The sequence below is a fragment of the Tenrec ecaudatus genome, chromosome 3 (assembly GCF_050624435.1).
Source record: "Tenrec ecaudatus isolate mTenEca1 chromosome 3, mTenEca1.hap1, whole genome shotgun sequence".
NCBI lineage: Eukaryota > Metazoa > Chordata > Mammalia > Afrosoricida > Tenrecidae > Tenrec > Tenrec ecaudatus.
Window position 1 is genome coordinate 220,220,152 of NC_134532.1, and position 21,223 is coordinate 220,241,374.

A 21,223-nucleotide genomic window follows, 5' to 3' on the forward strand; every position below is an offset into this window, starting at 1 on the left:
ATCAAGGGCTCAAGTGGGAAGAAAATGCTTTTTAAATGATGATGGCAGCATATGCGCAAATGTGCTTAACACATTAGAGGAATGTGTGGATTGTGATAAGAGATGTAACAGCTCCCAATAAAAGTATTTTAAAAAGAAATAAAGAAGCCAGTGGGAGCTGGCCCTATTATGGGTGGAAGGGCAGGGGAGAAGGGGAAGGGGCTGAGAGGAGGGTGTGTCCCCAGGACAAGCAGCCAGATTTGTTCCTGCCTGCCCTCTTCACCATGAACCAGGACCAGGGTGGCCGCACTGCCCCACTGAGTACGTGCGGATGCAGGTCCGGCAGAGGCATGGAGTCAGCACTCACCTTGGGCAGGGCGTACTTGGGCAACTTCATCTGGACAAATGGGCCTCGGCGATAGGAGACGTAGTATTTGGTCCGGTTTGTTGAGGTTGCCTAATTGGAGGGAAGAGACGTACTTCAAAGAGGGCTTCGGCCTGCAAACTGCACCATTGTTATGCCTGCCTGAAACAGACAGACTCCTATTCATCCTTCAAAACCCCAGACCAAATGCCCTTTCCCTGTGAATTTTTCCTCTGCCTCCCTCAGTTGGAGCACATCTCTGTTCCCCATGCTCCTCCTGCACCTCGTTTCCCTGCACTGGAATTACGGAACAAGGGGGATGAGTTCTAGTCCCCTGGACATATCTCAGGGAGAGTGCTTTGGGGAGCCAAGCCACAGAAGGGGGTCACCCCACCACTCAGTGCAGGATGTGCCAATGACTGAGTGCAGCTTCAGTGAGCCTCACACAATCCTGTCCCCGCTTACAGATGAAGACACTGAGGCGTGGCCGGCAAAGGAGCTGGTAGAGAGGTGTCTGCTCGGGAGAATAGGGATAGGGTGGAGGACAGCAAACCAGTTATCCCAGAGGAAATGGGGACAGGGGGGTGGGGTCTTCTCACAGGGCTGCAGGCGCACTCGCTCACACCCAGCAAGTCAGCGGCAAGGGGGCTTCCTTTGGGACCATCTGCATCCAAGCGAGAAATGAGGCACAGACCATGGGACTCCACTCTTCACTCTGGGCCCCACGCAAAGCCTGAGTCACAGGTCTTTAGCCTCACCATGGCCACAAATGTGGGAGCCACTTCCTAGAATCAACTTTCTCTCTATGCTCCTGGGAAAACAGCTAAAAGACACTGGAATGATTCTACCTATTTTCCTAGGGTTCCTTGGGTGCATGTTTGTATACACATCCACACTTACATGTGCATATGCATATACATCTGAACATACAGAATGCATCTACACACATACACGTGTACATCTGAATATACACGTGCAGCTACATGTGTGTACACACAAATATACACATACACATGCATATACATATGAACACATACACATGTGTGTACGCCTGAATATACACATCCACACGTGCATCTACACATGGATATGCATGTACACATCTGCACATACACATATGTATATATGTATGCATTCATCTGCACATATGTCTATTGCATACGTGTGAACAGACATATATACATGCACACACATGTATGCTTACATGCCTGTGTACATGAATACACACACTCTCTCACATCCACCCCAAACCAAACTGACTTCCACTGAGTTGATTCCGACTCACCGCAGCCCCGTGGCTCAGCTTCGAGCTGCCCCTGGGAGTCTCTGAGGCTTTAGCGCTTTTTAGGAGCATTCAGAAGCATCATCTTTTCTGAGGAGTGCCTGGGCAGCTCGAACAGCTGACCTTGTGGTGTGCAAGTCAGTGCACAACCCACTACAGCACCTGGGATACACACACACACACACAGAGCACATATATCCACACCCACGTGCACACACATCACATGTATCCACAAACACGTAAACACATGCAAACACACACATGCACACACATCCCATGTCCACGCACGAGTAAACACATGCATACACACACACAGATCCTTAATGAGGGTAAGTCAGAAAGCGCTGCTACAAAGCATGGGTGCCACTACTACACTACCCAATGGTGTCCACTGTGAAATTGTTGTCCTCTGCGCCACGCCCTCCCTGCCTCCTCCCACTGACCCCTGTCAGACAGCAGATGGGCATCCTCACGGGACTCCAGCTGTGCCCCTTCTCAAGGCTTCCAAGGGGCAGGACTGGAGCAGCAGGCAGAGCGGAGGGGCGGGGTGAGCAGGCTCATTGTCTGCTGGGAAGCATTCTTCAGCAGTGCTTTCCGGGCTGTTCTTACCAACACCGGTTTCTGTTTTCTTAAAAATCTTCACAGTAAGTCCTCACACTTGTTCTGCATCCTTTGAGAATTCCTTTAGAATTCCAAACAACATCATCCTAACCTTCTGCGGTGACTGCTCTGCCTCAGGCTCTGAGGCCTAGCAGAGCCCCTCAACGGAGATCACCAGCTGGAGGAGGCTTTATTCTAGCGACACACCCCCCCCCCCCGTGAGACTCAGAGTGTGCACCTGAGAGAACGTAGAGCCATGGTCAAACCCGTTTCGTGTGTGAAAGTGGTGGGAGTGTGAACTGGACCCCAGCAGCCCCCACCCCCCCGACTCCCCCAAGTGCATTGACACATGAGGGGGCTTCACAGAGATCCTGGGAAAATCCCATTCTTTCTGACTCCATTTCCTCCCGAAGTTCTTGAAGTTCACACATCTATGTGATGTACACATGCATGTACATATACATAGATACATGTATGCACAGACACTTCCCCAAGGACAGGCTGCTCCTGCTCTCTGGCCACTCTGGTGACCACTCCAGCAGGGGCGTCTTTGCTCAGCCCTCTGCAGGCAGCAGTTTCTGGACAGGGGCTTGGGGCTCAGCAGTGTGGGCAGACAGGGTCTGAGACGGAGGTGGGGAAGGTGACAGGAACTGCAGGACAGGGGACAGACTACAGACCAGGTCAGTGGAGGTTAGGGGTGGGCTGGGCCGGTCTGCTGGGGGGCGGGGGGAGGGACTTACTCTCCCTTCCAGATCCAGTTCCTCGCTTGATGGGGGCATTAGCACATGTTGTCTAGAGTGGGTCAAGCAGGAGGAGAAAGGGTCCCCCCGGCACGTGGAGGAGAGTCTGGGGATCATGTAGGGGCTGGGTCAGATGACAAGGGTCTTCCCGACAGGAGTCCTTGGCCATGTCTGACAGGACCACCAGATAGAATAGAGAGCCCTGCTTCTGTCCATATCAGAGCGAGCCTTTTCACAGCCTGAGCCTTCAGAAGAGCGTGAACTGTTTCAAGGGGTGAGCCTCTTGTCAAGGGAGGCAACCAAGCAGCTGTAGGACCCTGTACAAGCCTCGTGGTTTCTGTGGATTGTCCCACCTGCAGCCATTCTCTCTCTGATCCTCCCTGAGAGTTTGGGGTACACTCAGCAGGGCCCTGGTGGCTTACTGGGGAGTAGGCAGCTGGTGTCCAGTGGTCAGTGACCAGAAATAGCCCCTAGCCCGTTTCAGAGTTCCCCAATCCAAGAGGCAACATGGGCTTGGATTTGGGGGTGTCAGGCCAGGAGGCAGGGCTAACAGTAGGGGGCGGGAGGGAAGCCGGCAGCAGCTGGGCCCAGATTTGGTGTTGGGCAGGGTCTTCGGGAACACACGGGCAGGGGTGAAGTGGCTGTGTGGGCACCCACCTTGAAGAAAATGTAGGCATCCTGCACGGTCAGAGAGCCCTGGTCGATGGGGCCGGGGAAAGGTGTGGCCAGTGTCCTCTCTGAGCAGTTATGGATACGGCAGGTGACATAGCGGACGCCTGCAGAGGAACAGCGCCGCCTATGAGACTCCAGCAGCCCGATTCAGTCCAAGAAGCCCTGGGTGCCCACCCGGGCCTAGCCCGACACATGTGTCCCCTCAGTGTGAGGGCCAGCCTCGAGCCCGGCCATGCACAACTGTGAGCAGCTTCAGACCTCACTGCACGGAGACCCCAGCAGCGCCAAGAGTCTGAGCAGAGAAGGCGCCTTGCTGCTCACACAGCAGCCCCTGGTGCCTCAGGCTGGTGGTGGGGGTCCCAGCCCGGGCCAAGAGCAGGGACAGTCAATGCTCTGCTCTGCCACCTGAGGGCACTGCTGGACTTTGGTTTGCACTAGTGGGACCAAGCACGCGGACTGGTGTGGTCAGCAGGTAGCCCAGGAGACAGGAGACTGGAGACTGGACAGGGATGAGGTCGTGGGGGTGGGGAGCTCAGGGGCCTGGCACGCCCCACCCACCTTACCTCCAGCTGGGTCCTGGGCCTCCATGTGTACCAGGTCAGCGTCCCGGTCCACGCCAGCTACGGCCCTGGAAAGAGGGGAAGCAGGCTCAGGAGCCTTGTTGGCACAGTGGTCACAGGTTGGGCTACATGTTACAGGTTTCCAGGTCAGCAGTTCAAAACCACCAGCTGCTTCCTGCGAGCATGAGGAAGCTTTCTGCTCCTCTAAAGAGACACAACCGTGGAAACCCACAGGGGCAGCTCTACCCTGACCTGCAGGGTCACTGAGTCCACACCGACTCGCTGGCTGGGAGGTTTCTTTCTGGGGTTTGAAGGGGTGTCCATCTCGGCCCCTCCCAGCTTCCCCCCCGGGAGCCCCGGTCTTGGTTGCTGGACCCTGATGCCTGCACCACAGGGCCGCCGTGGGGACACAAGCCATGGAATGCGTGTTCACAGGAGCCCTGGCAGGCAGTGGTCAGTGCTCAGTTGTTACCACAGGAGTCCGGAGACTCCAACACCAGCCCCCAGGAAGGGGAGGGGCCAGACTGACTGCGGTGGCTGCTGTCACCACTGTCACCATTGTGGCTCTCAGGTGCTGTCGGGGAGGCTCTGTGCCGGGCCGCTGTGGCACCTGCTGTGTCCATCCATTGTGTCCACGGTCCTCCTCTCACTGCCCCTCCACAGTGCCAGGCATGACTCCTTCTCCAGGGACTGGGCTCTCCTGATGGATGATGTGTCCACAACATGGGAGACAAGGTCTCCCCTCCCCGCCGGGCTTCATCGAAGATGGGCGTGTTCGTTTCCTGGGGCCCCACCCCCCACTCCGTGCGCTTGCTCAGTGTTCTTGGCTGGCACCAGGAGGGCTCTCGTCCTCGGAGTGCCCCACGCTGCCCTCTCCCACACGGGCAGCGGCGAGTCGGGACCCACATCATGCCAAGGGCTACGGAAGTTGGCATGCCCGAGACACGGCAGCCAGAGGCCCTGACGGAGTGAACAGAGGTGCCACAGGTGCCTGGGTGCAGGCTGGCAGCTGCTAGAATGGGGGGCCCGCCGCCCTCTGGTCCTGGCTCCTGCAGCCTCAGGGCACTCAGACAATGGTCTGGCTGACAGGAGGGGTCGGCTGAGGTGGGGGCAATGCACCCCAGGACTCATCATCTGCGACAGATGTCACTCCCTGAGCCAAAGCAAGGCACTGCCCAGGGCCACCAGTCCCTGGACCTTGCCAGCTTGGCCCTCAGCCACGCTGACCACTCGGCAGATACTGCAGTGCGCCTGCCCAGCTCTGGACCTGGGTGGGAGAACCTCCACCCATGGGCCAAAGCTCGACCCTCCCCTGGGTATGCTGGTGGGATGGGTAGAGGTGGGGGTGGTCACCCTGACCCTAGCCCAGCAAACGTGAGACCCTCACCCTACAACCCAGGGACGCTTATCCTACAACCCAGGGGCCCTCAACAGAGCAGGGTTCACTCTCTGAGCCCAGGGAGAGGGCCAGTTAGAAGGTCCACTATTGGCCTCAGCTCTGTGAAGCAGCCCTTTGTCAGATCCTGGGACCAGGGTGCCCACAGCGGAGGAGGGGTGTTGGGTACAGACCAGGCCTCGGGAGGACAGAGGGATTAATGTCCCAGGCAGCATGGGTGTGGGCCTGGGCACTGCTCAGCCACATTCTCACTCATCCACTCTTTTATCCCTTTCCTCATTCACGCCCTCTCTCCCGAGTTCATCCATTCATTCACTCATCCATGCACCCACACATTTCCTCCCTCCCCCATCTGTCCATTCACCTGGCTCACTTATTCATTCAACCACTCACTCACTCACTCACTCACTCATGCTCCCACTCACTCACTCATTCATTCATGTTTCACTCATTCACTCACTGACTCACTCATGCTCCCACTCACTCACTCAGGCTTCTACTCACTCTCTCACTCTCTCACTCACTCACTCACTCATGCCCGCACTCACTCACTCACTCATTCACTCATGCTCCCACTCACTCACTCATTCATTCATGTTTCACTCATTCACTCACTGACTCACTCATGCTCCCACTCCCTCACTCATGTTCCCACTCACTCACTCACTCACTCATGCTGCCACTCACTCTCTCATGTTCCCACTCACTCACTCACTCATGTTCCCACTCCCTCACTCATGTTCCCACTCATTCACTGATGTTTCCACTCACTCACTCACTCACTCATGTTCCCACTCACTCACTCATGCTCCCACTCCCTCACTCATGTTCCCATTCACTCACTCACTCACTCACTCACTCATGCTCCCACTCCCTCACTCATGTTCTCACTCACTCACTCATGTTCTCACTCACTCATTCACTCACTCATGTTCCCACTCACTCACTCATGTTCCCACTCCCTCACTCATGTTCCCACTCACTCACTCACTCATGTTCCCACTCCCTCACTCATGTTCCCACTCACTCACTCATTCACTGATGTTTCCACTCACTCACTCACTCATGCTCCCACTCACTCACTCCCTCACTCATGCTCCCACTCACTCATTCCCTCCTGCTCTCACTCACTCACTCACTCATGCTCCCACTCCCTCACTCATGTTCTCACTCACTCACTCACTCACTCATGTTCTCACTCACTCACTCACTCACTCACTCACTCATGTTTTCACTCACTCATTCACTCACTCATGTTCCCACTCCCTCACTCATGTTTCCACTCACTCACTCACTCATGTTCCCACTCCCTCACTCATGTTCCCACTCACTCATTCACTGATGTTTCCACTCACTCACTCACTCATGCTCCCACTCACTCACTCCCTCACTCATGCTCCCACTCACTCATTCATTCCCTCCTGCTCTCACTCACTCACTCACTCACTCATGCTCCCACTCCCTCACTCATGTTCCCATTCACTCACTCACTCATGCTCCCACTCACTCACTCCCTCACTCATGTTCCCACTCACTCACTCATGCTCCCACTCACTCATTCATTCCCTCCTGCTCTCACTCACTCACTCACTCACTCATGCTCCCACTCACTCACTCCCTCACTCATGTTCCCACTCCCTCACTCATGCTCCCACTCACTCATTCATTCCCTCCTGCTCTCACTCACTCCCTCACTCATGCTCCCACTCACTCATTCATTCCCTCCTGCTCTCACTCACTCCCTCACTCATGCTCCCACTCACTCATTCATTCCCTCCTGCTCTCACTCACTCCCTCACTCATGCTCCCACTCACTCATTCATTCCCTCCTGCTCTCACTCACTCACTCACTCATGCTCCCACTCACTCATTCATTCCCTCCTGCTCTCACTCACTCACTCACTCATGCTCCCACTCACTCATTCATTCCCTCCTGCTCTCACTCACTCACTCACTCATGCTCCCACTCACTCATTCATTCCCTCCTGCTCTCACTCACTCACTCACTCATGCTCCCACTCACTCATTCATTCCCTCCTGCTCTCACTCACTCCCTCACTCATGCTCCCACTCACTCATTCATTCCCTCCTGCTCTCACTCACTCCCTCACTCATGCTCCCACTCACTCATTCATTCCCTCCTGCTCTCACTCACTCACTCACTCATGCTCCCACTCACTCATTCATTCCCTCCTGCTCTCACTCACTCACTCACTCATGCTCCCACTCACTCATTCATTCCCTCCTGCTCTCACTCACTCACTCACTCATGCTCCCACTCACTCATTCATTCCCTCCTGCTCTCACTCACTCCCTCACTCATGCTCCCACTCACTCATTCATTCCCTCCTGCTCTCACTCACTCCCTCACTCATGCTCCCACTCACTCATTCATTCCCTCCTGCTCTCACTCACTCACTCACTCATGCTCCCACTCACTCATTCATTCCCTCCTGCTCTCACTCACTCACTCAATCACTCACTCACTCATGCTCCCACTCCCTCACTCATGTTCCCATTCACTCACTCACTCACTCACTCACTCATGCTCCCACTCACTCACTCCCTCACTCATGTTCCCACTCCCTCACTCATGCTCCCACTCACTCATTCATTCCCTCCTGCTCTCACTCACTCCCTCACTCATGCTCCCACTCACTCATTCATTCCCTCCTGCTCTCACTCACTCCCTCACTCATGCTCCCACTCACTCATTCATTCCCTCCTGCTCTCACTCACTCCCTCACTCATGCTCCCACTCACTCATTCATTCCCTCCTGCTCTCACTCACTCACTCACTCATGCTCCCACTCACTCATTCATTCCCTCCTGCTCTCACTCACTCACTCACTCATGCTCCCACTCACTCATTCATTCCCTCCTGCTCTCACTCACTCACTCACTCATGCTCCCACTCACTCATTCATTCCCTCCTGCTCTCACTCACTCACTCACTCATGCTCCCACTCACTCATTCATTCCCTCCTGCTCTCACTCACTCCCTCACTCATGCTCCCACTCACTCATTCATTCCCTCCTGCTCTCACTCACTCCCTCACTCATGCTCCCACTCACTCATTCATTCCCTCCTGCTCTCACTCACTCACTCACTCATGCTCCCACTCACTCATTCATTCCCTCCTGCTCTCACTCACTCACTCACTCATGCTCCCACTCACTCATTCATTCCCTCCTGCTCTCACTCACTCACTCACTCATGCTCCCACTCACTCATTCATTCCCTCCTGCTCTCACTCACTCACTCATGCTCCCACTCACTCATTCATTCCCTCCTGCTCTCACTCACTCACTCATGCTCCCACTCACTCATTCATTCCCTCCTGCTCTCACTCACTCACTCATGCTCCCACTCACTCATTCATTCCCTCCTGCTCTCACTCACTCCCTCACTCATGCTCTCACTCACTCATTCATTCCCTCCTGCTCTCACTCACTCACTCACTCATGCTCCCACTCACTCATTCATTCCCTCCTGCTCTCACTCACTCATGCTCCCACTCACTCATTCATTCCCTCCTGCTCTCACTCACTCACTCACTCATGCTCCCACTCACTCATTCATTCCCTCCTGCTCTCACTCACTCACTCACTCATGCTCCCACTCACTCATTCATTCCCTCCTGCTCTCACTCACTCACTCACTCACTCATGCTCCCACTCACTCATTCATTCCCTCCTGCTCTCACTCACTCACTCACTCATGCTCCCACTCACTCATTCATTCCCTCCTGCTCTCACTCACTCACTCACTCACTCACTCATGCTCCCACTCACTCATTCATTCCCTCCTGCTCTCACTCACTCACTCATGCTCCCACTCACTCATTCATTCCCTCCTGCTCTCACTCACTCCCTCACTCATGCTCCCACTCACTCATTCATTCCCTCCTGTTCTCACTCACTCACTCACTCATGCTCCCACTCACTCATTCATTCCCTCCTGCTCTCACTCACTCCCTCACTCATGCTCCCACTCACTCATTCATTCCCTCCTGCTCTCACTCACTCACTCACTCATGCTCCCACTCACTCATTCATTCCCTCCTGCTCTCACTCACTCACTCACTCACTCATGCTCCCACTCACTCATTCATTCCCTCCTGCTCTCACTCACTCACTCACTCATGCTCCCACTCACTCATTCATTCCCTCCTGCTCTCACTCACTCACTCACTCACTCACTCATGCTCCCACTCACTCATTCATTCCCTCCTGCTCTCACTCACTCACTCACTCACTCACTCATGCTCCCACTCACTCATTCATTCCCTCCTGCTCTCACTCACTCATGCTCCCTCATTCATTCCCTTATTCATTCCCTCCCCTTCTCCCTAGTTCCTCCTCCTCTTTCTTCTTATCTCCCTTTCCTGGCTCTCTGTCCCCCACCCTGCCCCTGCACCTCCACAGCAGGGTCCTGCCTGGCCTGCACACTCAGTCCTGGGGTGGAGTGTGGGGGTGCAGAGGGGAGGGGTCAGGCCCCACAGCCAGCATGCAGTAGCTGATGGGTGTCCTGACCTTACACAAGGGCCTTCCCTCTGGGCGCATATTCTCTGTCACTCAGGCTGCTGTGGTGTACCAGCAGAGCCAGGTCGAAAGGACAGAATGTGAGGACCTCCCTGCCCCACTCCCACCCCAGCCTAATGAGCTGCGTGTGTTTGGCTTCTGTGGTCTTAATGAGCCCGCCTGTCAGGCAGTGCACGACCGGCTGAGCCCTGCTGGCAGCCCAAGGACAAAGAGCCATGGACACGCTGTCAAAATACCTCCATGGGCACCCCAGCCTGCCCCCCACCACCACCACAGACACCACCACCACAGGCAGCCAGGGGAGGCAGCAATTGATGGCTGAGGGAAGGACAGGTTGGAATGATCACCAATTTACCTCTACTCCTCTGTGCTGGGCACCCTGCAGCCTCGGCCAACCTCCCACCTCCCCAGGAGACCCAGACCCAAAGTCAGAGACACAAGTGACCACAGTCAATGGAGACGAGCATGCAAGCCGCCCACGGGCCCTACACTGGGGTGCTACACAAGAGGGCTGAGAGAAAGCACGTGAGTGTGTAAGTGTACGTGCACGCCTGTGTGTGAATATGAGTGAATGAGTATAGTCTGTCAGAGCACTGTGTAGTGGGAGTGTGTGCATGGGTGCGTGTTGACACCAGCAGAGGGCTGTGGGGAAGGACATGCGTGTGTGCACGTGAGTGTGCGTGGGTGAGAGCCCTGTGGGTACAAGCATCTGAGTGTGTTTGTGCTTGTGTGTGAATGTGTGTGTGCTTCCACGAGCAGAGTGGAGTGTGCTGTGCGGGGGACATGTGTGTCACTGCATAACATCAACACCAGGACATCTGTGAGAGAAGACAGACTGGCCTGCTGCTCCAGCATGGGGTCTACAGGAGAAGCCCTCAGGAGGTGAGTAAGGAAGGAGGCAGCTGCTGGCCTGGGCCTGTCCTCCTGGCTCTAGACTGGGCATGCCCCACCCACCCCTCACCACCCATGGGCTCCTTGTAGGTGGGGTGTCTGGGGCCTGGCCTGCCCCCATCACACTCGCTGGCTCCTGAGGGGCTCAGGCAAGCCAGGCTGCAGAGGGGCACTTTGGTGGACCCAAGAGAAGGGTAGGAGGCCTGAGAGGAGGGGCCCAGCTCAGCACCCACCACAGCGGGAGGTGGAGACCCTGGCCCACCCTCCCTACCCAGGAGGAAGCCTAGGCTGGGTGAGAGGGCCCCAGAGGGCGTGGCACAGCTGGGGGCAGAAACAGCAGGACGGGGGTGGGGGCTGGGGAGTGGAGTTAGTAATGTCCAGCGCCAGCCAGCCCAGCAGATGGGAAGCCCCAGGTGGGAGTGCAGGCACACCGGAGGGATGGAAGGGGGCCTCCAGCCTGGACCTAGCAGGGGGTGGGGGAGAGGGCTCACCAGAACACGTGATCCTTGGTCACACGCTCCTGTAGCAGCGTCCACTTCTTCCCCAGGTCAGAGGACACGTAGAGCTTCGGGACAAAGATACACGGAAACATTGGAAAGCCTGTATCCCCCAGGCTAGAGCTACGTCCAGCAGAGCTGCTGGAGAGCGCCTCTCTCCCTGATGGGCTGGAACTGGTCACTCCAAGGCTTGTCCCACCCACTGGGGCCACTGGGGCAGGGTGCCCTGAGCCAGCCGGTAGCTTTGGCACTCTGTGAAAACCGCTCATGGCCTGCTGCCACGGAGGCTAGCAGGACACACGATGACCCGTGGGCAGAGCAGAGCTGCCTTGTGAGGTTCCAGGACTTCATCTTCATAGAGGCAGATGGCCTCATCTGCCTCCCTCAGAGCAGCTGCAGGATCCGAACTGCAGCCCCACAATGAACCCACTGCACTACCAGAGAGCCCTAAGCACCACCATGAAAGCCACGGTTATGAATGTCCCCACTCCTTATGCAGCCGGAGCTAAGACTGCCGCTCCCCCTCTGTCCCTCATCCTCGAAAGCAGGGTCGATGGGCAGCAGCCCAGCTTCAGTACTGTGAGTGGTCATGCACCGTGAGTCACGGAGCCATCGCGCAGCTGTCAGGGACCACCGGCAAATCCGTCTTGGTGATGGTGCATCAGGCTAATTACAGAGACCAATAAGCACGACCAATTCCCAGAGGCCTGTGCTGCCCCGAGGAAGGTGCCTGGGCAGAGGCAGCCAGGAGGCTTTGGACACACAAGGACCAGGCAGTGGTGGGGAGGCCGGGTCCTGTCGAGAGCCGTCACTCAGTACCACCAGACTCTACTGAGATGTTCCTGTCACTACAATTCATTTATTCATCCATTCAGCCAACCAACCACTATTGCTCCTGCTTTTTTCCATCGATCCCCCACTCACTTGTCCAGCCACCCATTCTCCTGGTCATCCATCCATCCATTCACCTAGTTACCTACCCACCCATTTACCTGGTCATACACCTACCCATTCACTCAGCTAGTCATCCACCCATCCATCTACCTAGTCATCCACCCACCAATTCACCTAGTTACCCACCCATCCATTCACCTGGTCATTCACCCATCCACCCACCTAGTCATTAACCCATCTATTCACCTAATCATCCACCTATCCATTCACCTAGTCATCCATCCATCTATCCACCCACCCATTCACCTAGCCATCCACCCGTCCATTCACTTGGTCATCTATCAATCTGCTCACCTATCCAGTTATCCTTACTTACTTTCTCTCATCTGCCCACTGGTCTGATGACTGGCATGTGCCTGAGTCAAGCCATGGTACTCTTTATTGCCTCATAGGCATGTGAAAGTTACACGTGGAATAAGGAAGACTGTGGATGAATCGTTGTCTTTGGACTGTGGTCCTCAGCAGCACCGTGACAGATCTTATCCTGAGAACTGACACGGAGCCAAAGGAGGCCAGGGAGAAGGGCCGGCATGGCCACTCAGCTGAGGCCCCAGAGGCCCGCTTCCTGCATGTGGCGGCGACAGAGAAGTTCAGGGGGCAGCGGAGTGAGCAGGGAGTGGAGCGGGTGTGGGACCCCCCGCCACGGCCCTCACCTTGTTCTCCTTGGTGTAGGCGAGGACCTTGTCCTCTTCCTTGGGGTGAAAGGTCAGTGTCTCCACAAAGAAGGAGATGAGCTGCTTCTGGAAGGAGGCCCCCTCATCGGTGCTGAGGAAGAGGCTCTGGTCACGGTCGCTGAGCGAGGAGCTCACCAGAATAACCTGGAAGAGATGGAACATGGTGAGCAGGAGGAGGGAGGGTGAGTGCGGGGGATGGACGCTGGGCAGCCGGAGGGCACACACCGGCGCCCAGATGAGCTGGGTCAATCCCCTGCCCATGTGTGCTTAGGAACCCCGACTAGCCTCTCCATGCCTCAGTTTCCCTGTTCGTGCAGAGGAACAACCACACTGCATTGCCCTGGGCTGCCGTGAGGACGACAGGATGAAGTGGGAGAACTTCCTACTGCTCTGGCTTTCCAGACGCGTGCATGAGCGGGCGAGGTGTCTCTGCTCTTTGGGTTAGGTGGTCTCTGTTCTTTGGGGGATCCAGGTGGTCTCTGTTCTATGGAGGGTTAGGTTGTCTCTGCTCTATGGCGTGTTAGGGGGTCTCTGTTCTATGGAGGGTTAGGTGGTCTCTGTTCTATGGGGGTCCAGGTGGTCTCTGCTCTATGGGGGGTTAGGTTGTCTCTGTTCTATGGGAGGTTAGGTGGTCTCTGTTCTATGGAGGGTTAGGTTGTCTCTGCTCTATGGCGGGTTAGGGGGTCTCTGTTCTATGGAGGGTTAAGGGGTCTCGGCTCTATGGGGGTCCAGGTAGTCTCTGTTCGATGGGGGGTTAGGTTGTCTCTGTTCTATGGGAGGTTAGGTGGTCTCTGTTCTATGGGGGGTTAGGTGGTCTCTGCTCTATGGGAGGTTAGGTGGTCTCTGTTCTATGGGGGGTTAAGTGGTCTCTGTTCTATGGGGGTTAGGTTGTCTCTGTTCTACGGGGGGTTAGGTGGTCTCTGTTCTATGGGGGTCCAGGTAGTCTCTGTTCTATAGGGGATTAGGTGGTCTCTGCTCTATGGAGGATTAGGGAGTCTCTGTTCTATGGGGGGTTAGGGGTCTCTGTTCGATGGGGGTTAGGTGGTCTCTGCTCTATGGGAGGTTAGGTGGTCTCTGCTCTATGGAGGGTTAGGTGGTCTCTGTTCTATGGAGGGTTAGGTGGTCTCTGTTCTATGGGGGGTTTGGTGGTCTCTGCTCTACAGGGTTAGGTGGTCTCTGCTCTATGGGGGTTAAGGGGTCTCTGCTCTACGGGGTGTTAGGGGGTCTCTGTTCTATGGGGGGCTAGGTGGTCTCTGCTCTATGGGGGGTTAGGTGGTTTCTGTTCTATGGGGTCCAGGTGGTCTCTGCTCTATGGGGGTTAAGGGGTCTCTGTTTGATGGGGATTAGGTGGTCTCTGTTCTATGGGGTGTTAGGTGGTCTCTGCTCTGTGGGGTTAGGTGGTCTCTGCTCTATGGGGGTTATGGGGTCTCTGCTCTATGGGGGTTAGGGGTCTCTGTTCTATGGAGGGTTAGGTTGTCTCTGCTCTATGGGTGATTAAGGGGTCTCTGCTCTATGGGGTGTTAGGGGGTCTCTGTTCTATGGGGGGCTAGGTGGTCTCTTCTATGGGGAGCTAGGTGGTCTCTGCTCTATGGGGGTAGGTGGCCTCCACTAGATCCTTAGGAGGAAGTTATCAGGCAGACGGGGAAACAGAGGCACTGAGAGGAGGAGCAGAGTGGCAAACAACACATCTACCCAGTTGGGACAGAGCCCAAGTCTGGCTCCGGGCCCATCCCTAGGCTCACTCTCAGGTGATTCAAAGTGCCGTGCTGGTGACACAGCCTGGGGCTCTATTCCCCTTGGCTGAAGAACCCTGGAGGGGGCCAGTCGCACGCCTCAGTCTTGGAGGCACGGCCTCCTCTGCTCTCGGGAGCATGTGGTTAGGGACAGAGTAGAGCCCTGACAGGAAGGGAGACAGACAGAACAGGGCACGTACTCTCCAGAAGTCCAGACTTCCCTGGGCCCGCCAAGACAGAAGCCCAGAATAGTGCCCTGAGGCACACTCTAAGCCTTAGCTCCACTCTCCCCTCACGTCATCCCGTAACAAGCCCCACAAGTGGCCTGGTACCTTGCAGGCTGCGCTTGTTGAAGTTTCATCTTCCCGAGACCCACATGGCCCCAATCAAGTCCCCACACCCCAGGGGAAGGCTGGGGGCCGGACACCCCATGATGAGACCAGAAGAGGAGTGGAAATAGGGAGGAAGTTGGCAGGCTGTGGAGGATGTCACCAAGGTCCCTCCCCACACACGATGTGCAGGGGCAGCAGAATAGGAGCGTGCTGAGCTACGCATACTCTCACCACAACTTTGATAAAACAGGTATTTTAAAAGTGGGGGCCCTGGCAGTGGGCCAGGGTGGAACAGGGGGCTGGGAAGGCCTCCGGTGCTGAGCTTCCTCCACAGACATGGAAGCTCACGGGCCCGAGTGCACAGTCTGCTCTGAGCCCCGAGCTCCTGCCGGTGCGTGCACGCATACACTCCGGGCTCCGACTGCTGCGGCCCTGCAGACGCAATGAGCCGCTGGTTGAAGGAGACCCACACGGGTCATCGGGACAGACCTGTCTGGTGTGGAGCCACAGTCAGTAGGACTGTGTCCACGAGGTTTTCATCATCGCCAGGCCCGTCTACCTAAATGCCCGTGCGTGGAGTCAAACCTCTGACCTTTCTGTGTGTAGGGCGCACTGCAGCACCCAGGGGGTCTTCCCAAACGCACCCAGACCCACTTATCCTGAACTAGCAGCACGGAGTGGGCAGACGGGGTCGGCGGCCAATTCTGGGGGAGGCCCCCTCCCCAGTGCAGCCTTTCCCGCCCACAGGGCTGGGCCCAGGAAGCCAGTTGGCAGAGGTTCTGTCCTGGGCCTGGGCCTGGGCCGGCGTCTGCGGAGGCGCAGGGGAAGTGCTGACGTGGAGCAGATCCCGGCTGGCAGTGGCGGGCTGGCAGACTGCGCCTCCAGATCTCGCCGCCTATTTTAAGCAGGGTGTTTGGAAGGCTTTCTATTCCTGGCAGACACATGGCTCCGCGCCGGCTCCTGGAAGCCGTGTGGAACGTGTAAAAGGAAAACAGTTGGCAGATCTCTCGGCGGGTGGCCGAGCAGTTTGATGCCCATGCCCCATGACTCCGCAGCAGCGGACGCAATGACTGAGACTCTCCAGAAGGCCATGGCACAGCAGTCAGTCACGGGCCCACGTGGTCAGAGCCTGTGACATCACAGCAAAGACCTGATGTCAGAGTGGTCAGCTGAGGGCCCATGGGTCCTGGCCCATGACATCAGAGGATTTTGAACCTGTGAAGTTAGAGCAGTCAGCTGCGAGGTCCATCGGGAACCCCAGGACACTATAGCAGTCAGGGTCTGTGACGTCAGAGCGGCCAGAGTCCATGATGTCAGAGTGGCCAGAGCCTGTGATGTCAGAGTGGCCAGAGCCTGTGATATCAGAATGGTCGGGTCCCAGCCCCTTCTTGAACCCAGAAGAGGTTCATGTCACGAGCCTCACCTGGAAGCCCATGAGGAGGTCGTGCTGAACCCGCTCCTACCTACTGGGTCCAAGCCTGTGCCTGATGCCAGCCTGCCTGAGCTCAGCTCCGTGCCCTGGCTGGGCTGTTCTATACAAACTGGCTGGCGCAGTAACAGTGGGCTGGCTGCTGCTCTCTCTCAGGGACCCCGCTCCTCATTGTCCCTGGCCTCCTTCCTCACGGACAGCAGGAGACTGGTCTCAGGGTGAACAGGAGGGAAAGCAAGGCTCTGGAGGCCATGCCCCACCATGCAGCCTGCAGCACTGGAGCCAGGAAGTTGGTCTACACCACAGCCGCATGCTGGGGGCCCACCACCCCCGAAATAACCTGTTTCAGAAACAGGTCTGATCACCTGGGGTCCCGGGCTGCACTCCTGTGGTTAAGAAAACCAGTCCCCATTGTCCAAACAGAACCATCCATGGGTTCCCAGGGCTGGTCTCGGCCCTGCAGTCTTGCCATGACGTCCACAGCCCAGCACGCCGCCATGTTTACCACTGAGGCGCTGCCATCGTTGGGGGCACCGGGTCAGCTCACAGGACCCCACCAGCCCTCCACCAGCCTCCCATCTGTGGTATGTGGGGGCCAGTGAGGCAGTCACCGTGCCAGTCCTTCTGGCTCAAGGGCTTCCTCTTCTCCACTGAATTTCGACATTGCCTGACAACTGACCCCGTCTCTCAGGTGGGGAAACTGAGGTCTGAGAGGCTCCATGCCTGGTGGAGATGACACTGCAACCAGGGTCTGCATGCAGCTCTGGTCTCAGGGCACCAGTCAGCGTGTCCCAGGGTCCCTGCACTTGTCCCAAGAGTATCCAGCAGACCTGGGGGTCCTGATGCCCTGGGAGAGATCTTGTCCCCTCAAAAGTGTCCCAGAGCGGCCTCGAGGGCTTAGCAGGACCTGGCCACCTGGGGCTGGATGGGGATTGCAGACACGCACAGCTGGCCACCCCGTCCTCCTCCATCCTCTCCAGCCTCCCGCCGGCCCTTCCTCCAGAAGACCCAACTCCCCTCATCACATGCCCCCCAGTCATCACAGCTGTCCCCCAGTCCCAGCCCTCAGGGTCCATAGGGAGTCCCACGCTAAGTCTTAGGTGTGTCTGAGACAGATGCACCCTGGATCAGGGGAAGGCAGAGGGTCTTTCTGCAGGTGAGCAAGCTGAGGACCAGGTCGGAACAAACCTCAGGCAAGGGGCACATCAGAATCCAGCAGAGAAGACCCTGTGGGGACCGGGCCCCTTGTCCACATACTGCCCTCACACGCTTCCTGGGGTCTCCAACAGGAGACCACTGCCCCCGCCTGCCCCCACAACCTGCTGGACCCCCCCGCTGACCGTGGTCCGCTTCTGCAGAAGGGGAAGTCACCACACTCTGGACACCAAGCAGTCACCTTCCCTGCTCCCCTTCCCAGCCCAGGGTCCCCCCATGTGCCCCCCAGAAGGTGGTGCCCGTGCCTGCCTCCTCACAACAGGCTCCCTCAAGATCCACCCCACCTCCCCTGGCTCTGCGTCATCAAGTTGGCAGATAGCACACAGGGCTACTCTCTCTCGGGGGGCCGCCACCATGGGCTCCAGGCCAGCTGGGTCCACACTCTGCCATCTTCCCCCAGCCAGTCCCAGCGACACGGCCCCCGCCACTCCAGTCACCTTCCTCTCAAAGCCCAGTCATCAGGCTATTCCTGGCCGGACAGCTGTGCCCAGCTGGGGACACCAAGCACTGGCTCTGACACCAGAAGAGGCAGGCTCAGAGCGAGACACACAGCGGCACCCGCCCCCAATCCCAAGTTAGAATTTGCCAGCGCTTCCTCACTGCATGACTCACACAAGCAAAAATAGCTCTGGCTGCAGGCACGTCAATCAGCCCAAGGCACTGCGCCCCTCCCGTGGGCCGCCCGTGGTGCTGCAGGCTCTGGGGTTTGAGCCCCAGAAGCACCAGGAGGCAGTGATGTGGTCTGCTGAGTCTTCATCACATCCTGGCCACCCGCCGCTGAGGCTGAAGGAGACAGTCTCACCAGGCCACCCAGATGGCCCCACCAGGGTCACCAGCAGTTTAGTGGCAAGTCTACAGGCCCTACCTCAGACCATACCCCAAACAGGCCTATCCCACGGGACTTGCTACTGGCACTTGGAAAAGTCATGTTTACATGATATTGTTGCCTGTTAAGAGGCCACGGTGGCATTGTGGGTTAGGCGCTGCTGATCGTGGTGACGGTGATGGCAGTGGAGGTGGAGATGCCAGTCATGGTGGTGGTTGTTAGTGATAATGTTGCAGTGATTGTGGTGGGTGCTGGTGGAGGTGGTAGTGGTAGCTAGTGCATGGTAGAAATGGTGGGTGGAGGAAGTGATGGTGATGGTGGTGGAGGAGATGATGGGTGTGGTGGTGAAGGAGGTGATAATGATGGTCGTGATGGAAGAGGTGATGATAGTGGTAGAGGAGGTGGTGATGGTGGTGATGGAGGAGGTGATGATGGTGGTAGAGGAGATAATGGTGGTGGTGTGGTGGAGGAGGTGACGGTGATGATAGTGGTAGAGGAGGTGGTCATGGAGGAGGTGATGGTGATAATGGGGCGGTAGAGGAAATAATGGTAATGGTGGTGGAGATGATGATGACGGCGGTGGTGGTGGAGGAGGTGATGGTGATGATGGTGGTAGAGGAAATAATGGTGGTGGTGGAGGAGGAGGTGATGATGGTGGTGGTGATGATGATAATGGTGGTGGTAATGTAGGTGGTGGAGGAGGTAATGGTGATTATGGTGGTGGAGGTGATGGTGATGGTAGTAGAAGAGGCAATGGTGGTGGAGGAGGTGGTGGTAATGTAGGTGGTAGAGGAGATAATGGAGGTGGTGATGGAGGAGGTGGTGGCCATGTAGGTAGTAGAGGAGGTAATGGTGGTGTGGTGGTGGTGGTGGAGGATGAGATGATGGTGATGGTAGTAGAGGAGGTAATGGGGGTGGTGGTGGAGGAGGTGATAGCGATGATAGTGTTTGGGGCCCAAGTCACTGCTGACTAACAACGGCTCATGTCTCATAGTACAAAGCACTACCAGGGCCTGCACCATCCTATAGGCTGCGGACCAGTTACTGAGATCCATCAAGATTTTCCTGGCTACTTTTTGGAAGTTGATTTCCAGGCCTTATTCCTGGTCCGTCTTAATCTGGAAGCTCCACCAAAGCCTGTCCAGTAGCCTCCACGGACAGATGGGTGGTGGCTGCACCTGTTGTGCCCTGACAGCTGTGTAACTGGGTCTCACACATGAAGGTGAGACTTCCACCACGGAACCGCCGCTGTCTGGGACTCCTGCACTGCACAGCCCGCACCTGAGAGCCAGCAAGAGGTTTCAGCTATTCAAGAGCTTCTGAAGCAGGCTCAGACTCATGTTTGGGGTTGGGGTCAGGCATGGACCTAGGGCACAGGCTCAGACTCCTTGGCAGGCATGGGCTCCGCAGGCAGCTGTGGGCACAGATCTGGGCTCAACAGGTGGGCATAGACTGGGGCTCAGTGGACTCAGGCTCGGCAGGTGAGTATGGGCTCGGGGCAGGCTCTGGCTTGGTAGGCAGGCACAGGCTTGGGCTCTGCCAGGCTGTGCAGAGTCCAGAAGTCTGGGGATTCTCAGAAGCAGCTCCCCGAGGACCCTGACCTCTGACATGTTGGTGTTGTCAGAGCCCCTGTCCTTCAGTGCAGCTCTCCCAACAGTGCCCATCAGGTTGATGCCCCTCCCATCCTGCCCGCAGACACATGTTGTGCCCAGTGCACCACTCCTCAGACCTGTCTCAGCCATGTTCCATTCGGCATGAGCCCAGTCCCCCGGGGCTGTGAGCTCTGGCTTACAAAGACCCTTGAGTGACACTGGGAGGGGCCACTTGGGGACATGCCTCCCACAGAGACTTCATCCCCAGCCACAAGATAGTGGAGACTTTGGGGAGGGATAAGAGCAGTCCCTGCCATCTGCAGGGGCAGCACTCCACATGCACTCAGGACTGGGCCCTAAGGGCACACCGGGGTGTCCCCCCCAGCAAAGCCTGTTGGAACTGGGTGCAAGGTGCCACCCGCCCCAGGCATGCTCACCCAGGATGCTCTCTACCTGTGCCTCCCACGACCTGGGGCACCAGTATTTTCCTCCTGTCTTTTTCCCAGGATGCCGCCTCACTTCCACTCAGTGGAGGGTCCCGGGAAAGAGAAAGGCCAGGAAGGCAGCTTCCCCTGACAACCAGGGGGCTCCGCAATGAGCACAGCGGACCCTCTCTCAGCACTCACACCCCAGAGGGGACAAGTGTAAACAGACCCCAAGGGGGGTCAGCCACAAAGTAAACCCAGGCGACTTAATGACAGGTGTGCACGGTATATGTACCTTTGTGCGTGTGTGTGCACCAAACCCACTGCCATCGGGTCAATTCTGACCGCAGTCACCCTCCGTCGGGTCTCCTGGACATCAGCCTTTATAGGAACAACAGCCTCGTCTTCCTCCCACAGAGCAGCTGCTAGGTGGGAATCTTGCTGCCAGCCGCCCAGAGCCTCCCCAGCAGAACCACCAAGCCTCCCTCATGGGAAAAAAATGGAATTGGAATATAAT

General features: G+C 56.8%; 1 protein-coding gene across 2 annotated transcripts in view; it reads right to left on the minus strand.

Moving 5' to 3' along the window:
* SORCS2 (sortilin related VPS10 domain containing receptor 2) overlaps positions 1–21,223 on the minus strand; it is a 179,215-nt gene that overhangs the window by 52,093 nt on the left and 105,899 nt on the right. For both annotated transcript variants that reach the window (XM_075544654.1, XM_075544655.1), the window contains exons 4-8: positions 13,134–13,298; positions 11,521–11,594; positions 4,201–4,265; positions 3,623–3,741; positions 347–436 (exon numbers count right to left, since the gene is read on the minus strand). In XM_075544654.1, the coding sequence (XP_075400769.1) occupies positions 347–436; positions 3,623–3,741; positions 4,201–4,265; positions 11,521–11,594; positions 13,134–13,298 (513 nt within the window). The remainder of the gene's footprint in view (positions 1–346; positions 437–3,622; positions 3,742–4,200; positions 4,266–11,520; positions 11,595–13,133; positions 13,299–21,223) is intronic.